The following is a 25834-nucleotide window of genomic DNA, read 5'->3' on the forward strand; positions in this document are numbered from 1 at the left end:
CCCCATTTCAAAGAGTATAGAATTTCAACTGAACCCTCCCTCTTTCTGTTTCAAAAGAGCCCCTAATCTAAAAGACCCTTTAATTTGGGCGCAGTTACCTAAACAATCTACGTCTCTTCCTTTGAAGGAAGTTGATGGTAACTTTAAATGTTTTCATTTATTTATTGATGTGAATACAATTATGAAAACTTTGTTTTATCCTCTTCCTTGAACTCTATATACATAATATAGGTAATTCACCTTTTACTACACTGTAGATATTAATTTGTTACATGGATACTGACATCAAATACTTGTGACATTTTGATGAAGTATCCAAGGGAGAGGCCTCTTTTCTGCATATAAGTGGGATGAGATGTTAGAAACACGCTGATGAAGACCTAAGGGCTGAAACGTTCATGTCTTTGAAACTGTGTCTTCAGTCACTTAAACTATTGCATTATATAAGAGTGCTGTCCAACCACATTCACTCATTAATTTCTTCCATGGATCCATCCTGTCAGAAATATTTCTTCAAAGAGTAAAGGGAGTGGCCTGTTTAATTAATTCTTCTTAGTGTACACTTTTTTTGTTTTTTGAGTTTTTGTATAGCCAAACTGTGGTGATGCACATGTAAAACAGCAACACAGCTGTGTCTTATAAACTTGTACCAATAAAGCACCTACAATCATAAGTACATTTATGTCCATCAGTATTCAGTATTAGTCTGACTAAGATCCGACTGTAAGACACGCTTGCTTAGTAAGTTCAGACTATGCTGCTGTGAGTGTAGATGGTACAGTGAAGGGACTGGTGTTTGCTCAGCTCTTGTAAATGGTTCTGTCCAGTTTCTTACATGTACACTATTGTAAATGTAATCAGTATCACTGCTCTGTTTCTGAGTGTATCAGTGACAGAGAGTCAGGTGAATTCTCTCATCATGAAATATCACACACTCTCATGTCAGATCTGACCAGACTGGATTGGAAGGGATCAAGTGACTGAATAATTACTAATTGAATAATATCCGTTGTATAAAAAGAATAAAACACATGTGGCATGCAAATATGTAGAGTAAAATGGATTGTGCAAATATGTCAAATATTGAATAATACTGAAGTTCAGAGTTAGTCTTGAGATTTAGTTCAAATCCAACACTTACACACTGCAGGAGAGTGCTGTCTGCTGCCATACACACTACAGGAGTAGCTGCCCTCATCAGATACACTGGTGGAGTGGAGCATAATGGAGGCATCATTTCTATATGACCTGTACTGTCCATTCCTGTACCAGTAGTGCTGAGGGGTCTTACTGAAGCTGCAGGTGGAGCTACAGGTGAGTTTCACCTCTCTCTGTCCTACAGTCTCAGGATTCACCTTCAGGTCTACACACACATCACATCATGCACATCAGAATGTTTTCTGTGTGAGAAAAACATGGTATGCATGTGTATGGAACAGAGAAAGTGTAGATATGGATGTGTGGGAGAGAAAGAGATACATTTTGTAAGTGTCCATAAACTACCTATGGTTATACAAAATTGTTCCTACTAAGTTAACAAGTATGGTTCAGTGTGAAAATCTGAGTTCTAAAATTCAAAATTAGTTAATTATAGACTTAAATGTCTTTACTGTTAGGGACACTAATTTGTACAAACAGTAAAATCAGTTGGTCAGAGACCCAGTCACAAATGTGGTAATATTGAAAACTTTGTAATGTCCTCTTTAAAGCAGCACAGAGTTTAAAGTGCAGTGTTTTTGTTATGGGAAAGTCTGTTAAAAGTAGAAATCCACCAGAGTGACAATAATGAAGTGTGAAATATGTAAGTCCCCATGTCCCAACAATGTATAATGTGTGTATGGCAGTGTAGGTGTGTGTGTGTGTGTGTGTGTGTGTGTGTGTGTGTGTGTGTGAGAGAGAGAGAGAGAGTGTGTGTGTGTTCTATGTTTTAAGTTTGTTATTACCTGTAACAGTGAGAGTAACTCCAGATGAAGCAGATATCCATTAATTCCTCCATGTTCTAAATCTGAAGTTATAAACTCCAGAGTCACTTACATTCACGTTGTTCATTGTCAGTGTACAGTCATTCCACCGTGTGCTTATAGAAACTCGTCCTAAGTATTGAGGGTCTTTACTCAGGTCTTGTGGTTCTCCATCAGATCTCTGGACCTGATACCACTCTCTCGCTCTGACACTGGAGGAACTAGATGTATATTTGCAGGGGATTTTTACTGTAGATCCATTAGGAGCACAGAGGCTCCGAGAGGAGAGAGCTACACTGTGCTGAGACTGAGTTTCTGGCAAACACACACACACAAATGTATGCACACATGCGCACACACACACACACACACACACACACACACAAACGTACGCACACATACACACACACACACACACACACACACACACACACACACACAAACACACACACACACACACACGCACACACACACACACACACACACACACACATAGGTGCATGAAGTTATTATAAATTGTTTGCAGTTCAAGTAACTCCATATATTTTTGTTATATCCAACTCTTACCAAGTGTGTAAAATGTTTTGAAGTTTCTGATCTGTAATATAACCATAGTACACATTCAAATCTTTGCCATCCCATTTAAGTTACTACAAATGGATTACAAAGCAGTATCATGAATACACATAAAACAGAGTAGAAAATAAGAAAAAAAATCTAAAGTTTACCTGCCAGTAACACGAGGATTGCTGCTATAATAATATTTCTTGATGTTCAGAAAGACATGGTGACATCACTGTTCATGAAGAACCGATACTTGAAGCTCCAGTAAGTCGTGACTTTAGGCTAAATGTTTCTGATAAATGATCAGAGAAAAAGCCTTAAGAATAAGAAGAATAAGCAGCCTGTGCTACTGTCTTGTGTTCCTGAGTATAACGGCCGTGACCTCAGTCCTGCTCCTCCTCACCCATCCTACACTGGGAAGATGTTGTGATCTTGGTTACTGTCAAACAGCAAAGACACGGAAGGTGTGTTGTGCATTTAGCGCAGCGTTCTGTCATCATACCTCCCCCCTTTATCTTATAATGTCTTCCTTTTTCTGGACTCAAGATTCTTAAAAATGCAGAAAACTGCTCTCAAAAGCTCAGACTGTTGAGACTCCCGAGCTTTTTCGGTCCCCTGAATCCTTCTGATAGTCACCAGGTATTCTGATTTGATGACATCTTACTTCACCTGACTTTACACACACCGACCAATTTGATGCCATCTTAATATGTGCAGGTCCATGTTAGTATTGCCTAGGGTAGAATGTGGGCTGGTGTACGTAGATTTTAGGGTTGTACATTTTAATCAGTCAAGAATGTTGTGCAACAGTCTAGGATTCTTGGAATTGGTCCAGTTTATGACCCTGTTTGCTTATGCAGGATTTTCATTTGAAGGTAGTGACAACAGTATTTGAAGTTAATGTCATGTCAACTCCATGTACCAAACTCCTTATTCTACTATGCCAAGGTAAATACAATTTACCAATCCCCCCCCCCCCCCACACACATACACTATTCATTAGATGTCTTTTCCCAAAATGTCTGAGCAGAAAATACCACTATATGTGACTGGATATTTGTGTGCTGTAACTGTCTTTAAAAAACTGTTTAGAAACATATTTTGCTGAGCATGTCAGTAACATATGAATATGTAAAATTTTGACTGTTCATTGAAATTTCCCTTAACATGATGATAAACTATGCATGTGTTCAGCTGAATTTTTACTTAAAGTATTATTTAAATGTATTTCAATTTAAAGTATAATTTACATTTATTTAAAATATTTAAAATACTTTATTCCATTCTTTCTGTTTTTCCATAATTTGACTTGATGATTTCCTTGATAAGGCTAAAGATGTGTATGTCTTTTCTTTTTATATGTTGTCTACACAAGTGTGTGAGAAGACCTAGACATTAAATATATAACAATATCTTTAAGAAAGCCTATATGATCCTACCAGACTCATTTCGCTTTCATTGGATCATCACATTGTCTCCATCTAGTGTCCGATATCTTTAATTGATTCTAGTGTCTAGTTGATGTACTTGATTCCAGGAGCTCCACTAAGGTCTACATAGGTAAAGGTCTTTGTCACTTTTTTTTCTAAATTACTAAACAGTACAAATGCACTATAAAACTAACATTTTATTTTACTATTTACCCATTATACATTTAAGTACCCGCCTACAACAGTACCAATCAACAACAAGTGCAATATTAGTACCAAGCAATACATTTCAAACATTAAAAACCCTGATAACATACTGTTGAATTTAAGACATAATGTATAAACCATACATTTATTTCCAAGTAGTAGCTTACTGTTCTTCCTTGTGCCAGTCTGAGACAGAGCTCATATGAAGTGCATAGATTTAACTGTATACCTAGCAATCCAATGCTACTTGATAACATACTTATTATTACTATTAGCTGCATTTATATAGCGCCTCTCTTAAACTCAAGGCCGCTTTTATAAATATCGTGTTTTTTTATTTTTTTATTTTTTTACATTTTATTTTTACATTTTTTTACACACTCACACACCTGATGAAAAGTGGCAGCCAATTTGCACACAGCATACTCTCAGCACCCTGGGGGACAGTACTGGGTGCAGGGAAAGGTAAGGAGGTTAAAACCAGGACAGAGCACCAACCATCACTGGACATACATGCACACAGTATATACACACACACACACACACAAGACAATTTAGAGTATCCAATCAACCTAACCTCCATGTTTTTGGACCTACATTGATTTAGTCAGGAATTTTAATAAACTCTTGAAAAATGAGTATTAGATAAGATGCATAAATAGCTGATAGGTAAAGATGGGCATGGATAAATGATTAAAAAAGAATCACATTACATTTAGTCAAAGTTGCAGTTTCTGACATACTTCTGTCATGCTGGTTACAAAGGAGATGCTGACTGCATCACTGTTATGGCAGAAGCATGTATTTCAGCTTGGCATGTTTCTTAATCTTTGTGCAGTCATTGTAGTCAATTATAAAATGTAGTCATTTCATAATTTATTACAGTAAATTACATATTGGTCTTTTAATAGCCAGTGAGAATCATCCAAATCCCTTCCACTGTAGTATACAGGCCCTACAACACCCATGTCCCTCCTGTCTGTATGGATGCTGTGCTGATTTGCTTAAACACTGGGATTATATGTGTTTCTCAGTGTTGCTCCAGGATCCTGAGCTCCTGCATCTTGCAAATCAAATTATTTTTTTCCATCTTAGGTTAAAAGTTACACTACAGCAGCCACCAGGCCCGGTACCCTCCCCTTAAACCACCCTCTTAAAATGATTTTTTACTGCTAGTGAATTTGAAAACATGAACCAATACTGTGGGCTTGCAGCTTTAGCTAACTACTGATATAATATTAGCCCTCTTCAAACTTGGTGCTTGGCGATCTTATAAAAGAATATGGCTTGTTTGAATGATTGATGACTTCTTCTCAGGTAACAATACTGAAAAACATTTTCCAACAGAAATTCAAAGGCAAAAGTTTTTTTTTTTAAGACAGTGTTACACTTAATTACCACTGATATAACTGTAACCCTTGATTAACGTTCTGCTCAACTCCGACTGTTCTAAAGGAAAAACATTTTGTGGCAAGGCTAAAGCCACTAGGGGACTGAGCCCTGGATAAAAAAGCCCCAGAGCTCACACTGAGGGTGTTGTGTTTCTCATGTGGAGGGTTTGGGTTTATGGATCTGGCTGTAGGTCTGAGATGGGTCATCAGCTGCTGCAGCTGCCAAAGCCCTTTGGAACATGAAGAGAAACAGCTTTTAGAAGAGCCTGTAAAATGGATTCACACCTTATTATACACTGAGTGATTAATTAGAGTAAGAATGTAATGTCAGTGTCAGTGTAATGACATGATTTGCTCACTGTTGTGGAAGTTTTGTGTCGGCTAAAGTTCACAGGAGCATACTGAACACACTCTTCCTCTGAAGAGTTAGTAGGAAGTCTGGTGGTTGACACTGAAGACCCCTTCTGGGTTTGGGAATGTTGGAAATGAAGGCTTAAGTAGTGAATGTCATTTTGGTCATCTGATGATGCTTTTCGACTGAGGTTAGTCATGGCCACAGTTGGGATATTTTCATACACATGAGCCGTATCACACTAAGAGTGGAAGAGAGAAAAAGAGAAAGAGAAAGTGAGTGAGGAACAGAGAGCAACAAAAATTGAATCATGTCCCATGATCTCTCAGAGTATCCCCTCGAACATTCTTACCTGGCCATCATCCCCAGAGTTCCTGTGCTCTTCAACTGACCTGGACTTTCTCCTCCTGCTAAGCAACCGACCAATGTAGAGTTAAAAGTAATTAAAAATAACCATTTCATTGAGAATGACATTAAGGGTATAAATAATATGTTCAAATTTCACATACCATATCCACAGAGCTCCTGTGATGAGTATTAGAGCCAGACAGACTGCCACTCCAATTGTGACTTGCTTTAACGCTGTACTCTCCTCTGGATATTCAGAGATGGTTATAACAAAACAAGGCTATATATATATATATATATATATATATATATATATATATATATATATATATATATATATATATATATATATATATATATATATATATTATATAATACATGGAGAATAATGGAGAACAAATAAATGTCTACGAAAACACTAGCAGTGTAACATACATTAATTATATTGTACAATACTGCCATGGAGTAAGGGTTAAGGGTAGTGTAGCGTAATTTATATTATATTATACTGTCACATTGTCCAACCTATGCCACCAGCAACCAGCAGGGGGCTGAGGTGGTGCACTAGGAGAGCAGGGAACTCCACTTCCCAGGATTCTTTGGGCTGATTGTGCACACCTGCTGGGCTCTGGATTTAAGGCCACACAAACAGTAGCCCAGCGTCACACTTTTGTAGAGGGGTAACTAGTATGGTATTGGAGAGCGACCAAAAGAATATGTTGAATTGTTGGGAAAACCTCCCCTTTGACTAAGCAAGTTGTTTTGGTTTGTTCCCCCCCCCAAGTTATATTGCATTCCTTCTCATTGCATCAGTGCTTCTTAGTGGTAGTGTGTAGGTTTACTGCTCCTGACCTGGCTTGTTGAGTTCCACTTGGGGAAGACTCAGAGATTCACCTTCATTTTGTTTTACTTCCTTTTTCACCATCCACAAATCAGTCTAGTTCCAATATATCACCTTTCTTGGTGTCTTTGCCCAGTAAACATTGTGTCCCCACTGGTGCCTCAGTTATAAACTTTTACAGTATGCAGGACTCCAGAGAATGGTGTTACCTCCTAAAACACAGGAATACTGGAATCCATCCTCACTGTCTGCTGGTTCCAGATACAGCTTGTTGTGTTTGGTGGGTTTGTTGGTTACAGGCTGTCCGTTCTTGTACCAGATGTAGGTGGGGTTGTAGGGCAGAGTGCAGGTGGAGCTGCAGCCTAGTGTTAGAGTCTGTCCCTCTGATACTGGGGTGAGACTCACTCTCACCTGCAGATCTGAATTTAAAACCATACAATATATTCATCTGAAAACAACAAATGTTTCATGTAGACATTATTTGTGACGACTTGAGTACCGCAGGACAAGGAACAGGCTGCAGAAGCATCTATTGACAGACATTTTATATACATGAATGATGAATGATAATGGCACTCACACATAGCAAACCGGTGCAGCATGAAATAAATTGATAACAGGAAGAAACATAAAAAGTTGAACAATTAACATAATCTTACACATGAACTTGTGAAGAAAAACACTTGCACTAACACCAAAGTGGGGTTCACATTGTTGGAAGCAATTTCTTGACTAATGCGTGTGTTCATGAAAGGAAACGCAAAACTTCCACTGGAGTCGGTGTAAAAGTACAAAGAGTGTGTTTATTCCAGGTTAGTAATAAATCAGAACTCAGGGAAAATTCGAAAGATTAAAGTATTCCTAATTCGAAATGCATCACGGTAATAAAAGTGTGTTGCTCCCAGGACCACTGTCTTCGCTGAAAATCAAACAAAACTGCCACTGCCCAAGACACTAAAAACCAAGCAAAAAATATAATGGCATGACTTAGCAGTAATTTACATCTTAAAGTGATAGTACTCAAAAGGTTATGAACATAATCCAAAAACTAGTGCTTCGGCTCCCACAGCCAACAATGACTGACATCTCACTCTACAGAGGGGTTTGTATACATAAATATGTGACGTGAGTGAATGATAACAAGAGGGGTAGTCACAGTCAAAACAGTCAACAATCATGATTGCCATAGTACGTGGTGCGCCATACCACGTGATCTGTGGGAAGGTGAGCATACCGTTGATTAATCTGTTCTCTGCAAAGCACTTTGGGATTTCTGACACAAAATTAAAAGTACTATATAAATAAGATTATTATTAGTATGAACAGTATTATTAATATCAACACAGAATGTGGTGTTACATGAGCTGTGGGCAGTTACCTGTGATATTTAGAATGACTCCTGGTTTACCAGAGAATTTCCCTCTTTCAGTATTAGTGCTGAATCTAAAGCGATATTCTCCAGAATCACTCTTTCTCAGGCCTCTGATTCTCAGAGTGCAGTTTTTCTCTTTATCCCCAACATATTCCACTCGACCAGTAAACTGCTCTTACAGACTCAGGTCCTGTGGATCCTCTTTAGGATGAACATAATACCAGAATGTGTGTTCAACTTTGTCATCACTGGGATATGAGTAAGTGCAGGGAAGCTCCGCTAATGATCCACAACATACACTCTTCTTGTGTATGTCACATTCCAGCAGTCCTCCTGAGACACACCTGCCAAAGCCAAAGTGAAAGTGTAAGCATTACTGTGAGAGGCGTAATGAATTCTACAGACTGAAATAAATGAAGAGTTTCATAATGTGGTGAAATCACACACACATGCTACAGTGGAGCGGATGCCACCAACAGAGCAAGAGTAGCTGCCTGCATCAGCACTGACAAGGACAAGAGGCTGATTCCAGTATAATGTCTTTAGGTATTCTGCATTTTTGTACAAGCTGACAAAATACGGGTTAGAATTCAGTCTGCAGGAAGTGCTACTCATGAGTGATACTGTCTCTCCACTCCACTTTAAGAGGTCAGTGGTCATCGTCACCTGCAGGGCTGAAAGAAGATACAGTTACAGATGTCTAATCATGTCTGGAGTGATATTTGGAACAGCAGACATCATCTCATTGCTTTCTGCACCTTATTTAATAGAGACTTTATGTTAATAGAGACTTCACATGCACCAGCCAGCTTATTAAAACAATGCATTATATGAAATATGATGTGGGAGCATGAATAGAATAGGAGCATGTACAGCTTATTTGTTACTACGCACTGTGTTGTAAGAGAGAGAGAGAGAGAGAGAGAGAGAGAGAGAGAGAGAGAGTGTGTGTGTGTGTGTGTGTGTGTGTGTGTGTGTGTGAGAGAGAGAGAGAGAGAGAGAGAGAGAGAGAGAGAGAGAGAGAGAGATAGTGTTATCTTCTATGTATCAGTTCTGGTGGCAAATTGATGGTGGTACAATATTTCAGACAGTGACTGTGATGAAAGATCCTGTAAATTAGGAGACCCTTCTAAAAGGGACAGTGAGTGTAGACAGAAGGTGGGTGTGTCTGTGGATGTGTGTTGAGAGTGAATGTCAGCTTCACGATCTCTAACACACTTGTGTAGAAGTGTCTTGTGTTTCCACATAACAGAATGTTTACTTTTCTACCCTTAAGAAGTAAAATACATTTCTCTCATTCACCTGAGGTAATAAAAAGAGTGTTAACAAGGAAAATAGGCCTAATGGTGCATTAGACGTATTATTGCCATAAAATATAAGGGAGTATAGAGGTTCTTTGTCCTTTCAGAATGATTTGCGTATAGGGCACAGGCTTCTGTAGAGGCCTCTACAGGCTTCAGCAAAGGATCCTGGGTAGGCTTTGGTGAATCTCATGGTAAGATATATGGCCTCTCCGCTAGGCTTACGACGGTACAGAAAAATGATCCTCTTTAGGACAAGGTTAAGAGAAGTCTTCTCTTGGAATGTGGTCGTAGCGGGTTACAACTGGTGCAGGTGTTGAATATCAGTGTGCATATGTTGACTGTATGGTTTGGATGTAATGGTGGCAAATGCAAACACTAGCATGTAAAACGGTGGGGTGAATACATAATCACTTCTGACCAATGTATAAAAATGCGGGTTCTTTGTGTGATTGTTAGACATTCTCCGGAGGGTGCCTCAATAATGCTTGTTAATGCTAACCTTCAATAAAGGACAGACCAGCTATTCTCTTTAACTAATTCTGAAGTCTGCATCTTCATTTTATATTTGAATGTTTAACTTAACAACTAGCTGACTAGGGATTTAGGAACAACACAGCTCAGAATGTACAAAGGACCCAGCAGACCAAAATGCATTTTAAGTCCAAAAACAGCACACTTGATTACATTATCAATCAACATAACAAATGAAGGAACATATATGAAAGAGAAATTTAAATTCATTCTTAATAATAAAAAATGAATAAAAAGATGATATTGGTACTGATAATAAAATGTCAGCCATTGACAGGACAAATGGTGGACTGAACTAGGACTGTAAATGAATATGAACACTGTGGCTGTGATTCTAACAGCATGGCTGCTTCTGTCCTTATGTTCTTATCTAAAAATTAGTTTTTGTGGTTTGCTGTTTCAACAAATATCTTTTATCACATATTAAAAAAATTAATGAACCAGAAGACCATTTTGATGCATGATGGGTAATAGCAGAACATTGTCTGCCGTGAACCCTGCAGTGCACAAACAGCCCGAGAAAAACATGCCACAGTGACCATCTGACCCTGAGACCCTGAAACAGGAAAAAGAAGCAGGGATGCAGGAGGAAAGAAGAGGAAAAGGTTGAGGGAAAAGAAAGAGGGAGAAATCTTTTCATGAAGATTTTTCAGAACAGACAGCACTTTATAAAGCATTAAATTAACACGATGATTTGTTTGAACAAGCACTCATATGTGGACTTCAAGGCTTTACCTGTGGGTTTTTCTGACTGTTTACATCCATGAAGACCTGGCTCTGTGGCTTCTATCTAACCTAATGATTCTTCATTGATTCTGTTGTTTCTAAACGTTTCCCAAACATCTCTTATAAAGGAGCTTTACACTATACACTCCGTGCTAATCGAAAGCTAATCTAATTATATATTAAGTCCACAACTTTTTTGTGAAGAAAATGACAATAATATTATACAATAAGACATAATAATCAAACCTGCATTATGCAACAGGATGATCAGAAGCAGGATTCTAGATTCACAGCCCAGGACTCCACATCTATAAAACTAGAAAGCCACAGTTCCCAAAATAAGACAGATAACTACCAAGCCTTGAATAAAAACAGCAAATAAAACACAAAGAAAACTTTTCCTGTGTGTTGCATCAGAATATTTAATTCCTTGCTAATTATTTGGGTTCCCACATTCCTATGATATAACTCAGAGTTCTGAAAACACAGTTTAACAGAGGATTATTTGTTTATATACTTACATTTTGTGGTGAAAATGTCATTTTTATCTTACTTGATGTAGGCTGTGCACAGTGTGGGTGAGGAAGGTCTGTGTGTGTATCACACAAATTAAAGGAGTCTGACTGCATTCAAACAGAACTTGTTTCCTTCCCATTTTCTGTTTGTTCAGTTGAAGGGAATCAAACCCTCCCCTATTTAAATCTAACTCTCTCATTCCGTTTCCACCAAATTTTTGTGCATATTGTAAAAAAGACTGTTGCATCATAAGATGAGTGCTGGACCCTGGGAGGGGTTTATGAAAGTGACCATTCAGCCAAAAAAAAAAAAAATGTAATTAAAAAAATAAAATAAAATAAAATTGGCTGCATGGAAAACATTACACAAGTGCAGTAACTATCTCAGTAATGGATTCATCCACTTCAGGCTTAGGACTGCTCTTAAAACCAAGATGACAAAAGTACCCTGAGGGTTTTATGTTATAGAAAATGCTAAGCCCTGCCATGCCTTTCTGTGGATTCATAATGACTATGAAACAGAAGAAGCTCCATTGTGTGTATATATATATATATATATATATATATATATATATATATATATATATATATATATATATATATATATATATATATACATATACACTCCATATATAAAAATGTGTGTGTGTGTGTGTGTGTGTGTGTGTGTGTGTGTGTGTGTGTGTGTGTGTGTGTGTGTGTGTGAATATATATATATATATATATATACACACACACACACACACACACACACACTGCCTGGCCAAAAAAAGGTCACACACTCTCATATTTTGTTGGACGGCCTTTAGCTTTGATTACGGAACGCATTTGCTGTGGCATCGTTTCCACAAGCTTCTGCAATGTCACATTTATTTCTGTCTGGGGTTGCATAAATTTTTCCCCAAGATCTTGATGATGGAAGATTTGGACCACTGTGCAAAGTCTTCTCCAACACATCCCAAAGATTCTCAATGGGGTTCAGGTCTGGACTCTGTGGTGGCCAATCCATGTGTGAAAATGATGTCTCATGCTCCCTGAACCACTCTTTCACAATTTGAGCCTGATGAATCCTGGCATTGTCACATTGGAATATACCCGTGCCATCAGGGAAGAAAAAATCTATTGATGGAACAACCTTTGGGCACATAACGTTGCTAAACCTAGACCTGACCAACTGCAGCAACCCCAGATCATAGCACTGCCCCCACAGGCTTGTATGGTAGGCACTCTTCATTTTATTTAGTCTTTAGAAGCTTTAGCAATTATTGGCTACTTATATTTATGCAGCCACAAAAACAATAAAACTAAAACTAAAACAATTATTTTTTAAAATGTTTTTCCCTCCACAGGGGTCACTCAGGCAAAGAGGGCAAAGGGCTGTTGCTCAGGTAACTTTAGCCTGGCTTTGCCTACATCCTTGCTGGTCCTCACAGTCACAAGATCTCTCACCAAACGTCTCCTATGGGATGACTGTTACTGCTCTGTGAGAAAATCACATCACAGAACAAATAGATAGAAATGCCTGTTTGTTTCAAGAAGCCACTGTTCCTTCCAAACTTATGGGTTATAATGTAGGTACGCAAATTCATCCAGACTCCCCATCACACCATCAGGTTCTCATACACATTGCTAAAATATGCTTTTGTGTATACTTTCTTTCTGGGGTTGCTTTTCCCCTCACTGGTTATGATTCTTTTTAGTGCACATTAAATTGTGTAAATTGTTTTTACAATTTTGTGATTTTTAAAAATAGATCCTGATATTTTTTCCAGTATTGTATCTTCATCTATTTTTGTTACACTTTCTTTATAATCCTAAGCATATCCTATGTGAAGCTCCCTGTGCCAAATTTTACATTTTAAAATTAGAATACTTTTAGGACGAGGGTGGGCAAGATGCAAGCATGAGTCATTGTTTCAATAAACAAAACCATTTAATGATAACCAAAGCAAAATTCATTAAACACTCAAACATAAAGGAAAGACAATGAAACACACCAATGAAGATAAGCCTTTGAATAGCAATGGCATATGAAAGCCCTGTTCAGTGACAAATAATAAATAATGGTGGTTTTCCCCATGCAGTACAAAAGATGATTGGTGCACAGCATTTTTCTTAGAGATCAGTATGGAGATTAAAGAAGAGTTCAGACTTAAGGGATTCAGTTTTGGTGTGCGAGTATATGTCTAATAAAGTTGTCCTAGTGTGAATGTGTGCCTGTATGCCCAGTGGACGGTGCTGTGTCTGGGTATTGCCCTCTCTCCCCTCCCTGCACCTGATTCAGTCCCCCAGGGGCCTGAGGATTCCAGATGAGACAATGCTGTGTGCAGTTGGCTGCTGCTGCTCCCTGGTGTGTGCCTGCATGTAAAAGCAATGTCTGGTACTTGTAAAGTAACCTTGGGTTCATTGAAAGGTGCTATATTAATATAAATTTATATTGTATTTATTGTGTGCTTTTGATGGTATTCAATAATGACTTTTTTCTGTTTTTTCCTGTCTCTCTGGTGCCGTGGGTGTTGTTACTTCATTGATTTATGAGTGTCTATCATGCACAGCAAAACAATTAAAACCAGCAATAAAAGTCCACCATCTCATCCTTTTGACCCTGAACACTTAAAATTAATATAATTCAATGGGCACAGTTCAGAGGCCTGACACTACTACTAACTACACTATATCATTGCAGTGTCTTCATCTGGCCACAACACAAGATGACTCCATTGTCTAATGTATGCTGTCTTTTATATTTGTTTATGCTAGTGCTGCACATAGTGGTGGGACTAGTTGGTAAAAATTTACCAAAATCCTTACATGGAAATAAGAGTTTATAAGGAACACTGTTTGTTCCAGAGAGTAACAGTAAAGAAGCAAGAAGAATTTTAAGTACTGCAGTTCTTAATGTTGTAACATGCAGTGAAAATGTTTTTGCTGACCAGTAGCTTTCAGAAACCACTACCAGGGCCCAGCACTCATCTTATGATTCAACAGTCTGCATTTGTGTCGTAATATGCATACACATTTAGTGGAAAGGGAGAGAGTTAGATTTATACTTAAATGGGGAAGGGTTTGATTCCCTCCAACTGAACAGACAAGAGGAAGGAAACCGATTCTGCTTGAGTGCAGTCCAACTCAGTTAATCTGCCTGATACACAGACGCTCACCACAGCCAAACTCTGCACCGCCCACATCATATATGATAAAAATTACATTTTTCACTACAAAATGTAAGTATATAAACAAGTAATCCTCTGTTAAACTGTGGTTTCCGAACTCTGAGTTATATCATAGGAATGTGGGAACCCAAATAATTAGCAAGGAATGAAATATTCTGATGCAACACACAGGTGGAATGTGACATACACATTCTGCTGGAATGTGACATACACAAGAAGAGTGTATGTTGTGGATCATTAGCGGAGCTTCCCTGCACTTACTCATATCCCAGTGATGACAAAGTTGAACACACATTCTGGTATTATGTTCATCCTAAAGAGGATCCACAGGACCTGAGTCTGTAAGAGCAGTTTACTGGTCGAGTGGAATATGTTGGGGATAAAGAGAAAAACTGCACTCTGAGAATCAGAGGCCTGAGAAAGAGTGATTCTGGAGAATATCGCTTTAGATTCAGCACTAATACTGAAAGAGGGAAATTCTCTGGTAAACCAGGAGTCATTCTAAATATCACAGGTAACTGCCCACAGCTCATGTAACACCACATTCTGTGTTGATATTAATAATACTGTTCATACTAATAATAATCTTATTTATATAGTACTTTTAATTTTGTGTCAGAAATCCCAAAGTGCTTTGCAGAGAACAGATTAATCAACGGTATGCTCACCTTCCCACAGATCACGTGGTATGGCGCACCACGTACTATGGCAATCATGATTGTTGACTGTTTTGACTGTGACTACCCCTCTTGTTATCATTCACTCACGTCACATATTTATGTATACAAACCCCTCTGTAGAGTGAGATGTCAGTCATTGTTGGCTGTGGGAGCTGAAGCACTAGTTTTTGGATTATGTTCATAACCTTTTGAGTACTATCACTTTAAGATGTAAATTACTGCTAAGTCATGCCATTATATTTTTTGCTTGGTTTTTAGTGTCTTGGGCAGTGGCAGTTTTGTTTGATTTTCAGCGAAGACAGTGGTCCTGGGAGCAACACACTTTTATTACCGTGATGCATTTCGAATTAGGAATACTTTAATCTTTCGAATTTTCCCTGAGTTCTGATTTATTACTAACCTGGAATAAACACACTCTTTGTACTTTTACACCGACTCCAGTGGAAGTTTTGCGTTTCCTTTCATGAACACACGCATTAGTCAAGAAATTGCTTCCAACAATGTGAACCCCACTTTGGTGTTAGTGCAAGTGTTTTTCTTCACAAGTTCATGTGTAAGATTATGTTAATTGTTCAACTTTTTATGTTTCTTCCTGTTATCAATTTATTTCATGCTGCACCGGTTTGCTATGTGTGAGTGCCATTATCATTCATCATTCATGTATATAAAATGTCTGTCAATAGATGCTTCTGCAGCCTGTTCCTTGTCCTGCGGTACTCAAGTCGTCACAAATAATGTCTACATGAAACATTTGTTGTTTTCAGATGAATATATTGTATGGTTTTAAATTCAGATCTGCAGGTGAGAGTGAGTCTCACCCCAGTATCAGAGGGACAGACTCTAACACTAGGCTGCAGCTCCACCTGCACTCTGCCCTACAACCCCACCTACATCTGGTACAAGAACGGACAGCCTGTAACCAACAAACCCACCAAACACAACAAGCTGTATCTGGAACCAGCAGACAGTGAGGATGGATTCCAGTATTCCTGTGTTTTAGGAGGTAACACCATTCTCTGGAGTCCTGCATACTGTAAAAGTTTATAACTGAGGCACCAGTGGGGACACAATGTTTACTGGGCAAAGACACCAAGAAAGGTGATATATTGGAACTAGACTGATTTGTGGATGGTGAAAAAGGAAGTAAAACAAAATGAAGGTGAATCTCTGAGTCTTCCCCAAGTGGAACTCAACAAGCCAGGTCAGGAGCAGTAAACCTACACACTACCACTAAGAAGCACTGATGCAATGAGAAGGAATGCAATATAACTTGGGGGGGGGAACAAACCAAAACAACTTGCTTAGTCAAAGGGGAGGTTTTCCCAACAATTCAACATATTCTTTTGGTCGCTCTCCAATACCATACTAGTTACCCCTCTACAAAAGTGTGACGCTGGGCTACTGTTTGTGTGGCCTTAAATCCAGAGCCCAGCAGGTGTGCACAATCAGCCCAAAGAATCCTGGGAAGTGGAGTTCCCTGCTCTCCTAGTGCACCACCTCAGCCCCCTGCTGGTTGCTGGTGGCATAGGTTGGACAATGTGACAGTATAATATAATATAAATTACGCTACACTACCCTTAACCCTTACTCCATGGCAGTATTGTACAATATAATTAATGTATGTTACACTGCTAGTGTTTTCGTAGACATTTATTTGTTCTCCATTATTCTCCATGTATTATATAATATATATATATATATATATATATATATATATATATATATATATATATATATATATATATATATATATATATATATATATATAGCCTTGTTTTGTTATAACCATCTCTGAATATCCAGAGGAGAGTACAGCGTTAAAGCAAGTCACAATTGGAGTGGCAGTCTGTCTGGCTCTAATACTCATCACAGGAGCTCTGTGGATATGGTATGTGAAATTTGAACATATTATTTATACCCTTAATGTCATTCTCAATGAAATGGTTATTTTTAATTACTTTTAACTCTACATTGGTCGGTTGCTTAGCAGGAGGAGAAAGTCCAGGTCAGTTGAAGAGCACAGGAACTCTGGGGATGATGGCCAGGTAAGAATGTTCGAGGGGATACTCTGAGAGATCATGGGACATGATTCAATTTTTGTTGCTCTCTGTTCCTCACTCACTTTCTCTTTCTCTTTTTCTCTCTTCCACTCTTAGTGTGATACGGCTCATGTGTATGAAAATATCCCAACTGTGGCCATGACTAACCTCAGTCGAAAAGCATCATCAGATGACCAAAATGACATTCACTACTTAAGCCTTCATTTCCAACATTCCCAAACCCAGAAGGGGTCTTCAGTGTCAACCACCAGACTTCCTACTAACTCTTCAGAGGAAGAGTGTGTTCAGTATGCTCCTGTGAACTTTAGCCGACACAAAACTTCCACAACAGTGAGCAAATCATGTCATTACACTGACACTGACATTACATTCTTACTCTAATTAATCACTCAGTGTATAATAAGGTGTGAATCCATTTTACAGGCTCTTCTAAAAGCTGTTTCTCTTCATGTTCCAAAGGGCTTTGGCAGCTGCAGCAGCTGATGACCCATCTCAGACCTACAGCCAGATCCATAAACCCAAACCCTCCACATGAGAAACACAACACCCTCAGTGTGAGCTCTGGGGCTTTTTTATCCAGGGCTCAGTCCCCTAGTGGCTTTAGCCTTGCCACAAAATGTTTTTCCTTTAGAACAGTCGGAGTTGAGCAGAACGTTAATCAAGGGTTACAGTTATATCAGTGGTAATTAAGTGTAACACTGTCTTAAAAAAAAAAACTTTTGCCTTTGAATTTCTGTTGGAAAATGTTTTTCAGTATTGTTACCTGAGAAGAAGTCATCAATCATTCAAACAAGCCATATTCTTTTATAAGATCGCCAAGCACCAAGTTTGAAGAGGGCTAATATTATATCAGTAGTTAGCTAAAGCTGCAAGCCCACAGTATTGGTTCATGTTTTCAAATTCACTAGCAGTAAAAAATCATTTTAAGAGGGTGGTTTAAGGGGAGGGTACCGGGCCTGGTGGCTGCTGTAGTGTAACTTTTAACCTAAGATGGAAAAAAATAATTTGATTTGCAAGATGCAGGAGCTCAGGATCCTGGAGCAACACTGAGAAACACATATAATCCCAGTGTTTAAGCAAATCAGCACAGCATCCATACAGACAGGAGGGACATGGGTGTTGTAGGGCCTGTATACTACAGTGGAAGGGATTTGGATGATTCTCACTGGCTATTAAAAGACCAATATGTAATTTACTGTAATAAATTATGAAATGACTACATTTTATAATTGACTACAATGACTGCACAAAGATTAAGAAACATGCCAAGCTGAAATACATGCTTCTGCCATAACAGTGATGCAGTCAGCATCTCCTTTGTAACCAGCATGACAGAAGTATGTCAGAAACTGCAACTTTGACTAAATGTAATGTGATTCTTTTTTAATCATTTATCCATGCCCATCTTTACCTATCAGCTATTTATGCATCTTATCTAATACTCATTTTTCAAGAGTTTATTAAAATTCCTGACTAAATCAATGTAGGTCCAAAAACATGGAGGTTAGGTTGATTGGATACTCTAAATTGTCTTGTGTGTGTGTGTGTGTATATACTGTGTGCATGTATGTCCAGTGATGGTTGGTGCTCTGTCCTGGTTTTAACCTCCTTACCTTTCCCTGCACCCAGTACTGTCCCCCAGGGTGCTGAGAGTATGCTGTGTGCAAATTGGCTGCCACTTTTCATCAGGTGTGTGAGTGTGTAAAAAAATGTAAAAATAAAATGTAAAAAAATAAAAAAATAAAAAAACACGATATTTATAAAAGCGGCCTTGAGTTTAAGAGAGGCGCTATATAAATGCAGCTAATAGTAATAATAAGTATGTTATCAAGTAGCATTGGATTGCTAGGTATACAGTTAAATCTATGCACTTCATATGAGCTCTGTCTCAGACTGGCACAAGGAAGAACAGTAAGCTACTACTTGGAAATAAATGTATGGTTTATACATTATGTCTTAAATTCAACAGTATGTTATCAGGGTTTTTAATGTTTGAAATGTATTGCTTGGTACTAATATTGCACTTGTTGTTGATTGGTACTGTTGTAGGCGGGTACTTAAATGTATAATGGGTAAATAGTAAAATAAAATGTTAGTTTTATAGTGCATTTGTACTGTTTAGTAATTTAGAAAAAAAAGTGACAAAGACCTTTACCTATGTAGACCTTAGTGGAGCTCCTGGAATCAAGTACATCAACTAGACACTAGAATCAATTAAAGATATCGGACACTAGATGGAGACAATGTGATGATCCAATGAAAGCGAAATGAGTCTGGTAGGATCATATAGGCTTTCTTAAAGATATTGTTATATATTTAATGTCTAGGTCTTCTCACACACTTGTGTAGACAACATATAAAAAGAAAAGACATACACATCTTTAGCCTTATCAAGGAAATCATCAAGTCAAATTATGGAAAAACAGAAAGAATGGAAGAAAGTATTTTAAATATTTTAAATAAATGTAAATTATACTTTAAATTGAAATACATTTAAATAATACTTTAAGTAAAAATTCAGCTGAACACATGCATAGTTTATCATCATGTTAAGGGAAATTTCAATGAACAGTCAAAATTTTACATATTCATATGTTACTGACATGCTCAGCAAAATATGTTTCTAAACAGTTTTTTAAAGACAGTTACAGCACACAAATATCCAGTCACATATAGTGGTATTTTCTGCTCAGACATTTTGGGAAAAGACATCTAATGAATAGTGTATGTGTGTGGGGGGAGGGGGGGATTGGTAAATTGTATTTACCTTGGCATAGTAGAATAAGGAGTTTGGTACATGGAGTTGACATAACATTAACTTCAAATACTGTTGTCACTACCTTCAAATGAAAATCCTGCATAAGCAAACAGGGTCATAAACTGGACCAATTCCAAGAATCCTAGACTGTTGCACAACATTCTTGACTGATTAAAATGTACAACCCTAAAATCTACGTACACCAGCCCACATTCTACCCTAGGCAATACTAACATGGACCTGCACATGTTAAGATGGCATCAAATTGGTCGGTGTGTGTAAAGTCAGGTGAAGTAAGATGTCATCAAATCAGAATACCTGGTGACTATCAGAAGGATTCAGGGGACCGAAAAAGCTCGGGAGTCTCAACAGTCTGAGCTTTTGAGAGCAGTTTTCTGCATTTTTAAGAATCTTGAGTCCAGAAAAAGGAAGACATTATAAGATAAAGGGGGGAGGTATGATGACAGAACGCTGCGCTAAATGCACAACACACCTTCCGTGTCTTTGCTGTTTGACAGTAACCAAGATCACAACATCTTCCCAGTGTAGGATGGGTGAGGAGGAGCAGGACTGAGGTCACGGCCGTTATACTCAGGAACACAAGACAGTAGCACAGGCTGCTTATTCTTCTTATTCTTAAGGCTTTTTCTCTGATCATTTATCAGAAACATTTAGCCTAAAGTCACGACTTACTGGAGCTTCAAGTATCGGTTCTTCATGAACAGTGATGTCACCATGTCTTTCTGAACATCAAGAAATATTATTATAGCAGCAATCCTCGTGTTACTGGCAGGTAAACTTTAGATTTTTTTTCTTATTTTCTACTCTGTTTTATGTGTATTCATGATACTGCTTTGTAATCCATTTGTAGTAACTTAAATGGGATGGCAAAGATTTGAATGTGTACTATGGTTATATTACAGATCAGAAACTTCAAAACATTTTACACACTTGGTAAGAGTTGGATATAACAAAAATATATGGAGTTACTTGAACTGCAAACAATTTATAATAACTTCATGCACCTCTGTGTGTGTGTGTGTGTGTGTGTGTGTGTGTGTGTGTGTGTGTGTGTGTGTGTGTGTGTGCATGTGTGTGTACGTTTGTGTGTGTGTGTGTGTGTGTGTGTGTGTGTATGTGTGCGTACGTTTGTGTGTGTGTGTGTGTGTGTGTGTGTGTGTGTGCGCATGTGTGCGTACATTTGTGTGTGTGTGTTTGCCAGAAACTCAGTCTCAGCACAGTGTAGCTCTCTCCTCTCGGAGCCTCTGTGCTCCTAATGGATCTACAGTAAAAATCCCCTGCAAATATACATCTAGTTCCTCCAGTGTCAGAGCGAGAGAGTGGTATCAGGTCCAGAGATCTGATGGAGAACCACAAGACCTGAGTAAAGACCCTCAATACTTAGGACGAGTTTCTATAAGCACACGGTGGAATGACTGTACACTGACAATGAACAACGTGAATGTAAGTGACTCTGGAGTTTATAACTTCAGATTTAGAACATGGAGGAATTAATGGATATCTGCTTCATCTGGAGTTACTCTCACTGTTACAGGTAATAACAAACTTAAAACATAGAACACACACACACTCTCTCTCTCTCTCTCACACACACACACACACACACACACACACACACACACACCTACACTGCCATACACACATTATACATTGTTGGGACATGGGGACTTACATATTTCACACTTCATTATTGTCACTCTGGTGGATTTCTACTTTTAACAGACTTTCCCATAACAAAAACACTGCACTTTAAACTCTGTGCTGCTTTAAAGAGGACATTACAAAGTTTTCAATATTACCACATTTGTGACTGGGTCTCTGACCAACTGATTTTACTGTTTGTACAAATTAGTGTCCCTAACAGTAAAGACATTTAAGTCTATAATTAACTAATTTTGAATTTTAGAACTCAGATTTTCACACTGAACCATACTTGTTAACTTAGTAGGAACAATTTTGTATAACCATAGGTAGTTTATGGACACTTACAAAATGTATCTCTTTCTCTCCCACACATCCATATCTACACTTTCTCTGTTCCATACACATGCATACCATGTTTTTCTCACACAGAAAACATTCTGATGTGCATGATGTGATGTGTGTGTAGACCTGAAGGTGAATCCTGAGACTGTAGGACAGAGAGAGGTGAAACTCACCTGTAGCTCCACCTGCAGCTTCAGTAAGACCCCTCAGCACTACTGGTACAGGAATGGACAGTACAGGTCATATAGAAATGATGCCTCCATTATGCTCCACTCCACCAGTGTATCTGATGAGGGCAGCTACTCCTGTAGTGTGTATGGCAGCAGACAGCACTCTCCTGCAGTGTGTAAGTGTTGGATTTGAACTAAATCTCAAGACTAACTCTGAACTTCAGTATTATTCAATATTTGACATATTTGCACAATCCATTTTACTCTACATATTTGCATGCCACATGTGTTTTATTCTTTTTATACAACGGATATTATTCAATTAGTAATTATTCAGTCACTTGATCCCTTCCAATCCAGTCTGGTCAGATCTGACATGAGAGTGTGTGATATTTCATGATGAGAGAATTCACCAGACTCTCTGTCACTGATACACTCAGAAACAGAGCAGTGATACTGATTACATTTACAATAGTGTACATGTAAGAAACTGGACAGAACCATTTACAAGAGCTGAGCAAACACCAGTCCCTTCACTGTACCATCTACACTCACAGCAGCATAGTCTGAACTTACTAAGCAAGCGTGTCTTACAGTCGGATCTTAGTCAGACTAATACTGAATACTGATGGACATAAATGTACTTATGATTGTAGGTGATTTATTGGTACAAGTTTATAAGACACAGCTGTGTTGCTGTTTTACATGTGCATCACCACAGTTTGGCTATACAAAAACTCTGAGTGTACACTAAGAAGAATTAATTAAACAGGCCACTCCCTTTACTCTTTGAAGAAATATTTCTGACAGGATGGATCCATGGAAGAAATTAATGAGTGAATGTGGTTGGACAGCACTCTTATATAATGCAATAGTTTAAGTGACTGAAGACACAGTTTCAAAGACATGAACGTTTCAGCCCTTAGGTCTTCATCAGCGTGTTTCTAACATCTCATCCCACTTATATGCAGAAAAGAGGCCTCTCCCTTGGATACTTCATCAAAATGTCACAAGTATTTGATGTCAGTATCCATGTAACAAATTAATATCTACAGTGTAGTAAAAGGTGAATTACCTATATTATGTATATAGAGTTCAAGGAAGAGGATAAAACAAAGTTTTCATAATTGTATTCACATCAATAAATAAATGAAAACATTTAAAGTTACCATCAACTTCCTTCAAAGGAAGAGACGTAGATTGTTTAGGTAACTGCGCCCAAATTAAAGGGTCTTTTAGATTAGGGGCTCTTTTGAAACAGAAAGAGGGAGGGTTCAGTTGAAATTCTATACTCTTTGAAATGGGGGGCCAGGCTGGGGCCAGTGGCTATGTTAGAGGGGCCATGTGTTCATAAGTGCAAGGAAACTCACTCCTCATTTACTCCTCGTACTGTGAAAAAACATTACTGAAATATGTATAATAATGTTCAAATATATATATATATATTCACAATTTGGGGAAACCAGTTATCCCAGAGAACTTGAATCTGTAAATAACATTTGTTACAGAACATAACTTTTTTTTTTTTTTTTGGTCAAATTTCTTGTGTGAGTTATACTAAGAATTCTAGTATCACACTTGATACATCCATGGTACATAATCATCTTGACTAATGTTGTAAAGTTCATTCCATTTATTGAGGAAATCAGTAGTATCTTTAAGGAAGGAAGGTAACTGGTAAACTAACTCCATATTGAGAGAGAGGCTCTGTTAGGAATAGACTGCCTGAAACAATGGGATGTCCTGGTGGATATTTATAGGCAGGTGCTTCTAAAATTGAGTTCAGTGAGTATATATACATGATGGATAAATATTATGCAGATTTCTTCTGCATTTATCTGGCTTGGTTTAAAAGCAAATATTAATATTAAAAGCTAACATATTAATTATTAATATTCATTCATGTTTTATGAATTACCAGAATTTATTTTTTCCTGAATGTGACTGTATCTGTGTTTCAGGTGTTTTAGGGTGTGACATACACTTGTGTGCTCTGAAAGGCTCAAATGTTGATCTATCCTACTCTTATAAATACCCTGGAGGACAAACGGTGACAGAATCATTCTGGTTTATTAAAGTGCAGCAGGTTGGTGTTGAAGCTGTGGATGTGAGAGAGGAAGAGGAGTATGAGGGGAGAGTGCAGTATAGACAGAGCTCCCAGAATGACTGTAGTATGACAATCACTCACCTGAGAGAGAGTGACGCTCACACATACAGGTTCAGATTCCACACTGATGGTCCTTGGGGTCCATACACTGGTGATCCTGGAGTATCTCTGTCTGTCACAGGTAATCACATAAGACTAGTTAACTATAAAAATATGCTATTTATAAAATTAACACCAAAGCTTCTTTCTTAAAATGATTTGCAGATCTGAAGGTTATGATGTCAAACACATATAGAGGGAATATCAAACTGACCTGCAGCTCCACCTGCATGCTGCCCAACAACCCCACCTACATCTGTTACAGGAATGGACACCCTGTATATAACCAGAACACTAATGGAATGTATGTGTATGACAGTAGTGAGGATGCAGGCAGCTACACCTGTGCTGTAAGAGGATATGAGGAGCTCTGCTCTCCTGCTGTCTGTAAGATCCTCACTTTAAACTCTCATCATTCTATCCGCATCTCACTGGCAGCTTCTATGAGATAAAAAGTTTTTTGTTTGATTGTTGTTTGTTTTTGCTGTTTTTTGCTGCTGGTTCTGCCTACATGTTTATAAGTAGCTGGGAAGCACCTTTCACAGTTGAGGGCTCTATACATTTCTGGGCACTGGCTAGCTGGTTCAGCAGTACTACATCAGTGTGTTTTGTTTGTGTTCTCATTGTCTCTTGCTCTTGTCCTCACTTTAAACTGCACTCACTCTGTGTCACTGGCAACTTCTACTAGATTACAGTGAACTCATGCTGAGTCACATATGGCTAAGACATAAGACAACTACAGCATTTTTAGATATATTTCAATTTAAGAGTTTTCAGTGTTTAAGGTATTTTTTGAAAAATTTTTTTTTTTTTCGTTTTTCCATAAATCACTGCGTTTAATTTTTAAGTCCACTGTGTTTATGTTTACATACATATTATTGGCAGTTGGAAGTTTTAATCAACCACTGCTGTTCTTGGTAAAAAAAAAGAAAAAAAAAAAGCAATATTTGTAAAGCAACCTTGAGTTTGAGAAAGGTGCTATATAAATGCAACTAATAATAATAATAATAATAATAATAATAATAATAATAATAATAATAATAATAATAATAATAATAATAATAATAACCTCTGTTGGCCTCCTTCATGGGTGGCCTGGTTTTGACCAAAGAGCAAGTGTTACATATTTACATATTAAAATCATGATGTCTTGATGCATTTAATAAAGTCAGTTAATCATAAACCAGAAACATCACTACAATCAATACTTACTACTACAGCTCATGATGATGATGATG

General features: G+C 37.9%; 2 protein-coding genes and 1 long non-coding RNA gene across 3 annotated transcripts; 1 reads left to right on the forward strand and 2 right to left on the reverse strand.

Annotated features, from left to right (window-relative positions):
- Positions 1–4192: 4192 nt before the first annotated feature.
- Positions 4193–11066, reverse strand: LOC145653287 (uncharacterized). Its single transcript, XM_081706554.1, has 8 exons — positions 11037–11066; positions 10849–10857; positions 8473–8635; positions 7304–7513; positions 6415–6499; positions 6258–6312; positions 5913–6146; positions 4193–5783 (listed from the first exon to the last, which is right to left on the reverse strand). The coding sequence occupies exons 1-8, from the start codon at positions 11064–11066 to the stop codon at positions 5760–5762; spliced, it is 810 nt and encodes a 269-aa protein (XP_081562680.1). The 3' UTR covers positions 4193–5759.
- Positions 11067–13669: 2603 nt separating this feature from the next.
- Positions 13670–19503, forward strand: LOC145653289 (uncharacterized). Its single transcript, XM_081706562.1, has 7 exons — positions 13670–13720; positions 15067–15229; positions 16189–16398; positions 17199–17283; positions 17386–17440; positions 17552–17785; positions 17915–19503. Exons 1-7 carry the CDS (start codon positions 13670–13672, stop codon positions 17936–17938), a joined length of 822 nt encoding a protein of 273 aa, XP_081562688.1. The 3' UTR covers positions 17939–19503.
- Positions 19504–24166: 4663 nt separating this feature from the next.
- On the reverse strand, positions 24167–24947 carry LOC145653208 (uncharacterized). Its single transcript, XR_014119574.1, has 3 exons — positions 24811–24947; positions 24579–24669; positions 24167–24489 (listed from the first exon to the last, which is right to left on the reverse strand). It is a non-coding gene; the product is annotated as an uncharacterized LOC145653208 (long non-coding RNA).
- Positions 24948–25834: the final 887 nt, after the last annotated feature.

Source organism: Electrophorus electricus, chromosome 23 (assembly GCF_041902795.1).
Source record: "Electrophorus electricus isolate QZ-2024a chromosome 23, ASM4190279v1, whole genome shotgun sequence".
NCBI lineage: Eukaryota > Metazoa > Chordata > Actinopteri > Gymnotiformes > Gymnotidae > Electrophorus > Electrophorus electricus.

Coding starts and splice junctions, on each gene's coding strand:
- LOC145653289 (XM_081706562.1), top strand. CDS start 13,670: ATGGAGATTAAAGAAGAGTTCAGACTTAAGGGATTCAGTTTTGGTGTG. Junction 13,721..15,066: donor GATTCAGTTTTGGTGTGCGA/GTATATGTCTAA, acceptor CTGTAAGAGCAG/TTTACTGGTCGAGTGGAATA. Junction 16,399..17,198: donor GTATTCCTGTGTTTTAGGAG/GTAACACCATTC, acceptor CTGAATATCCAG/AGGAGAGTACAGCGTTAAAG.
- LOC145653287 (XM_081706554.1), bottom strand. CDS start 11,066: ATGGATGTAAACAGTCAGAAAAACCCACAG. Junction 7,514..8,472: donor AGTCATTCTAAATATCACAG/GTAACTGCCCAC, acceptor TTTTAAATTCAG/ATCTGCAGGTGAGAGTGAGT. Junction 5,784..5,912: donor GACACAAAACTTCCACAACA/GTGAGCAAATCA, acceptor CATGTTCCAAAG/GGCTTTGGCAGCTGCAGCAG.